A 6,485-nucleotide genomic window follows, 5' to 3' on the forward strand; every position below is an offset into this window, starting at 1 on the left:
AAATCTTAAAAGAAAGCGAGAATAACTAATCAAACTGTAAACACAATAAAGGACTCAAAGGTTAATTGTCACAGTGCTGTACACAAACTAAAAGCAAATATATATGACATGGTACTAAAATAATAGCACAATAATAGGACATTTACAATGTTTTAAATAAAGAGGAAAAACTCTGTAATCCTTTATATATCTATCCATATTCTTTACGAATATTCAATATAATATAGTAATATACTGTGTTTTGGTTTATACAATTTAATCACTTCAAATGTGAATGTAAAAGAAGAAAGAGCGTATAAAAATTGAACGATAGAATAGTCAGTATAGAGTTCCTGTGTAGTAGTAAAATACCATGAATATGATAAAAAGCCTATTTGTATTTTTTTTTAAGAAAATAAAGAATACTGTTCTCAAAGTGACAAAACTGTTTTATTTCAGTAATAAAACATGAGATATATGTATCTTGACATGATACAAGAAGATAGGAATATCGCTTCGAGTTATACAAAACATCAGTATTGGTATTACAAGTGGTCAAAGTAACTTGAATCAATAACAATATGGATTACTAAAGCTGTTCCTTATTGATTTAGTTTGTAAATGATAACCTAAATTTCGATTAGCTGAGATTTCATCATTGAAATAATGATACAATGTTGACAGTATTGGCATTTCGGTTGTGTCATAATCTTCGTTAGTATGCGTAGATTGTGAATCATTACTGCGACTACTCATTCTATACGACTGATCATTATTCAATGTAGCACTTCCTGAATGATTTGCTCCTAATATTGGCAATTGACTATGTGAGAATATACCAATACGTGAATCTGACGGTAAATGACCGACAAGTTGTTGTGACCATTCCCATTGTTGTTTCAATATTGCTTCTGATAATGAGAATGGGATAGACAGTCCAGATCGTCTTACAGTCAAATTAGCCAATGGCTCAGATAATGTATATTTAATCCATTGAATTAAGAAACGATACACAAAACGTAGTTGATCCTGAAGTATGAATATTTTATTGGCAAAAAGAGATTGTTTAAGGATAAAAATAAACGAGGGAAAAAATGGTCAACTAATTTAATTAAATGTCTCTTTTCATTTATGTATTATAGAACATTAAAACAAAAACTATAATTGTGAAAATATCAGCGATTATATTTGAAACCAACATCCGTATCTATATTCGGCAATTATGTATTTTTTTTCTTTTTTGGTTATTTACGACGAAGTAGTTCGAACTGATCTGGTGAGAAAAATGTTTGCAGTCATTTTCAATCTCAGTAGCTGAAATTTTCAGAAGTGTAACTTTTTTTCTAAATGTCTTTCAACCATTCAACCCCCAGTCGTTGTGAAGATTATAATGAATGTTCTCATAAAATACATATTCCTAGAGTTTATATTATAAACGATATTACATAACCTAAAAACATATTACTACACAATCACATCAAACATACTAAAATCATCATCAACATTGAATACACCATTTCTTATACTAAAGTAACATAATTGACGAGTTTAAGCAATAACCGATGATTCTTCTCTTCTTAGTTCGATAGTTGAAGGTGATTGAAAGAAACCTTTAACCTAGGTGGGACTCACTAGCACAGTGTACATATCAGCTTGTCAGATAAGTAATATCATCCAAAAACGTTACCAACAATCTACTTGAACTACATATAGACAAATATTATTGAAACATGGCTTGGTACAGATGTTCTTCTACCCGAATTCCCATACTCTTTGATTTAATAACTCCAACAACACTTAAATATTCAGATGAAATGATACCAACTATTGGTACTATCAGCCATTTCTATTGCCCTACCACACCCTAAACACATACAAATTCGTGCAAAATCATTTAGTATTGTCTTGATTCGACTATACTGTTCAATATCAACCTTGAAAAACACTAATCATAATCATATCCTAATTTGATCTAGGATACAGTGATAACCATTGACAATTTCCTTTGACGGCTACTTTATGGCGATAAATTGTAGAGTGTTAACATGATGAAATACATAAATTGATTATGAAAATTAGTTTATTGTTCACTAGTTTCCAGTTATTCCCCAAGTGAAATGAGTGAATGATGAAACTTCATTCAGAAAAACATGATTATTTAATCATATAATCAACATTTATAAATTTACAATAGTCAATATATAATAAATTAAATACTAACCGGTGATGCTAAAATAGATTTTCTACGTATTTTAATCATTTTTATAACATGAAATAAATCAACATAATGATCTCTTGTCATATTTTCTGCCAGTATGTAACATACAGCTAATAGACCACTTCGAGTAGCTCCATTTAAACAATGAATAATCAATGGACCTGTACCACGTTCTAAGCGTACTTTTTCTAATAAACGAACAATTGCTATACGTGATTCAGGTACCTAGAATAAAAAATATTGTAACTAAGTTACAAATCTTTTCTTTTAATATGGTATTACATATTAACATTTAAAAGTATATTAATGATTCTTAATTAAACATTTATGGTAAGATTAGAGGTGATGATGCAATGGAGATGTTAATCAATTGATCAAATAATAAACATCCAGATAACCGATAAAAAATTTCCTAGAAATCATGAATTTCAATTCTGGCCAAAATAAGAATTAAGTAAAAGATGCTTAAAGTACAAGTATTTATAAATAATTGTCTACATAAGATACTCAATGTCCATTTATCGGATACTATCAGCAACAGCCTACTGTGGGAGAGAACAAATCAACTTTCAAATGAAGAGGAAATTAGGAAAAGTCGTTGTAAGTGGATAGGATATACATTGAGGAAATAATCAAACTGCATCACGAAGCAAGCATTAACTTGGAATCCTGAAAGGAAATGGAAAAGAGGAAGGCCAAAGAACACACTGAGCCGAGAATCGGAAGAAAACATGACAAGAATGAATAATAACTGGAAAGGATTGTCCAGGACAGAGTTCGATGGAGAACACTGAGTGCATGATATTCTATAAGTTCATGTAACCTGTCAAAGATCTTCCACCTACCCTATAACGTTCAAACGTTCAATATGATTAGTTATATTTGAAGACTGAAACCAAAATTGTGCTAAACAGTTATGTATGATATTAAAAGTGTTTTTAAATTATCCATTATCTATACTTCATTCTCATTAAACAAAAACAGATTTTTACAAAAAACGATAGTCAGTCTAATTGTAAAATACAACGATTACATGTATAAGTTCAGAATGTAAATAAAGTTGTTCTTTACTTTAAACCAATTTAAAACCAAGTGCATTCCATATGTTTAACATATTTACCGAGGTGTGATAAACAGTCGAAACAAGCAAATGTACAGTAGTAAAGCAAACAAAGATCGTTTTCAGTTTAAGTTACCCGTATGTGTTAAAATACAATTCGACGGGGTTAACAGACATGTTAGTGGTTCTAAGAAAAAGAGAAAAGGTTCCTCTTAAGTCAGCCAACAGAGGTGATGACTACAACCTTTGGTGGGTCAATGTAACCAGTTGACTGATAGTTACTTATTATGTATCTGCAGGTAATCATCTCTAGACCACTACCAATCGATAAACAAAATATTAGTTTTTCTTCATTAACCCAATATCAATTATCACCGCTTTTACCGATATATTATAAGGCGGCCTGTGCTCCTTCACGAGGGGTAAGTATTATTATTACTACTATTATTATTATTATGATAAAATTACTAACATCCATCTTAGCATTCCAACCACCGGTAAAATGAAAGACTGAAACTTCACGGGGTTTAGATTTTTCATTAGTAAACTGTTGATAGCTGTATTGTTTTAAATGGCTAGCTTCACGTTGACGAATGAGCAAACGTCTTTTATATATTTCATGATTAGAATTTCTTTTCGGGGAAACTGGATTTATACAAACAGGAACTAATGAACCAAGTTGACAAATTTGTATTCTTCCACCAGCAAAATCCAACCATGGTCCACGTGGTTTACTATAATCTGACTGAATATCTGTCTTATTTTGTTCTTCATTGAATGAACCATCAAACATGGGATATGAGATATTTTCACCAGGACGTAAGGGCCAGTATCGGACAGCTTCTTCAACACCATAAGAAAACGGTTGCATATCAATAATACATGAAACCTAGATAAATGATATAAAAACAACGGTACCAAGTAGTCAAATACGTAAGTTTAGATTGATTTGACACTAATTTACAAATGTACTAGTTCTGTATGAAAGGACTTGAAAGTAGAGATGAAGTGCTTGTACACACACTCATATAGACACATGAACGTACAAAGATATCTGCAAATCATTTTAGGAATTTTAACTTGATTTCAGTACACATGTGAGCCATGTGTTAAGATAATAAAATATGTATTTAACCGCTTTATCATATTTCGTCAATTGGGGTTTCTTTACAAGACTTTTATCGTTATCTTAGTTACTACAGTTTATCAGCATTTACTATCCTCTTGTATATTCGACTGACAGTCGATAGTCTAGAAGACATGTGGATATCACATGAAAAGGGTGTTCAATTTATGAAGAAATTACCTTCGAAAACCAGACGTTTATTATTGACTACGACGATGAGAACCATAGTTAGGCAAACAAATGGATATGGTGGATGCAATATTGATATGCTTTGATACTACTTACTTTCCATGGAAACTTAAATTATGCAAGAAAATAGTCTACAATTGAGATTAAGACTTATGTAGCTGTTGTCTCTTTTTGGTCTGATCACTAAGTATCCTCCTAATGTTTCCTTAAAGGGCTATGTGGTAAAATAGGTCCAAGATAACATGAGCGAGTTTATTGTTAAAAGCTGGATGATAACGCTTACGATTACACTTAAATTATAGAACCGGATTAAAACAGAAATCTGTAAGAGAGGAAGTTGGCCAGGCAAATAACCTACTCACAACAGGCAACACATCATGAACCGTTCTAAGTTAGACCAACACTGAAAACCTGAAAATACACCACGACTGTTTCCTCCTAGTATGGGACACCTCGGCAATGAGCATCCACGACCCTGCAGCCGGGGAATCAAACCCAGGACTCCCGGTCTCGCGAGAGAACGCTTAACCTCCAGATCACTGGGTGCACTGCTAGAGAGTCTCATACGGGTGCGGGGTGCTTCCAGGTTTTCAATGGTAGTCTATCTTAGATAGACAGATGATTTCAACTGTGAAAATAATTGCATTAGTTTTTTATGATTATTATTTAGTCTATGTATCAAAGATTGACCTATTTCCTATGTTGAACTATTGACTAAAACTTTAGTAATTTTATTATTCCCATCACTACTAGTACACCCATCCTTTTATTATTACTTTGTACTTTTCACGTACTATGTGTAGTAATGCAATCTGTTTCACTGTGATCATTGACTCATAAACTGCCTTGATTGAGTTAGCATTTAATAAATGAGATTATAGGAAACTTTAAACGTTCAATCGTTTTCATTACTAATTAAACCTTCCCACCTGCCAATACTTTACACTAACAGTCACCCTGGTACTTTTAACTGGTTCAAATTATATCCAACTCAAACAATAGATCATAAAATAACCTGAGATATGTTTCATCATGAACCTATCATAGTAATTATTGCTTTCTTTGTTCCGTGTTCTCTGGTTCCGTTTTATTTCCTCTAGTTGTAGATGGTTATAATCAATCCGTTATGGCACTGGAAACGATCGTAGATACACTTTAAAAATATCAGCAGTCTCCAACTAATGCCTTGCATTGTTATAATACAAGTAAAAAATTTACTATCTAAACAATTTTTCAACTAGTACACTTAAAACAATCTAATATATATTCCTTACACTTAATATTGTTATCTATATCAAGCTGATCGTATCTGTAACTCAGTATGAATTCTGTAACTATTATTTTCATAACATACAATATAGTTATCAGAAGGGGTTTTTGTGGAGATTTAGTATTTTCATAGTTGAAAGCGTGAGTCAATTGAAGCTAGACCACCATCGAAAACCTGGAAGCACTGGACGGCCGTTTCGTCCTATTATGGGACTCCTCAGCAGTGCGCATCCACGATCCCGCACCCGCGAGCGAGATTCGAACCCAGGACCTACCAGTCTCGCGCCAGAGCACTTAACCGATAGACCACTGGGCTGGTCGACATCCAATGGTGTTTGTGTCTAGCTCTAACCAATCCACGATTTTGAGCAACCGTTCATCAATTGTCTTCAGTGAGTTCCTATCTCACAACAGACGTGGTTTGAAGTCCACCGATCACTGCTTCTCACTAGAACTCCTGGATTTACCTCTCGAAGTCAGTCACTAGTGAGCATATGATTATTATTATTATCAGAAGGGGTTTTTTGTGGAGATTTTACTTATGTACATCAGTTCAAATTACCGTACCCCATTAACACAGAGAGATAAAGTTGTCAGGCGAAATCCCAGAGTAGTAGAGGTAGTGACAGTGTGAGTGGTGACTG

The 6,485-nt window shown here is 33.0% G+C and overlaps 1 protein-coding gene across 1 annotated transcript in view; it reads right to left on the minus strand.

Annotated features, from left to right (window-relative positions):
• Window positions 1–549: 549 nt before the first annotated feature.
• The window catches only part of Smp_169380 (putative protein tyrosine phosphatase), a gene marked incomplete at both ends in the record, with an annotated part of 54,693 nt that continues 48,757 nt past the window's right edge, over window positions 550–6,485 (minus strand). The window contains 3 exons of the mRNA XM_018794651.1: window positions 550–1,008; window positions 2,201–2,422; window positions 3,730–4,146. Coding sequence (XP_018649042.1) covers window positions 550–1,008; window positions 2,201–2,422; window positions 3,730–4,146 — 1,098 coding nt within the window. The remainder of the gene's footprint in view (window positions 1,009–2,200; window positions 2,423–3,729; window positions 4,147–6,485) is intronic.

Source organism: Schistosoma mansoni, chromosome 1 (genome assembly GCF_000237925.1).
Source record: "Schistosoma mansoni strain Puerto Rico chromosome 1, complete genome".
In the NCBI taxonomy this organism is placed as follows: domain Eukaryota; kingdom Metazoa; phylum Platyhelminthes; class Trematoda; order Strigeidida; family Schistosomatidae; genus Schistosoma; species Schistosoma mansoni.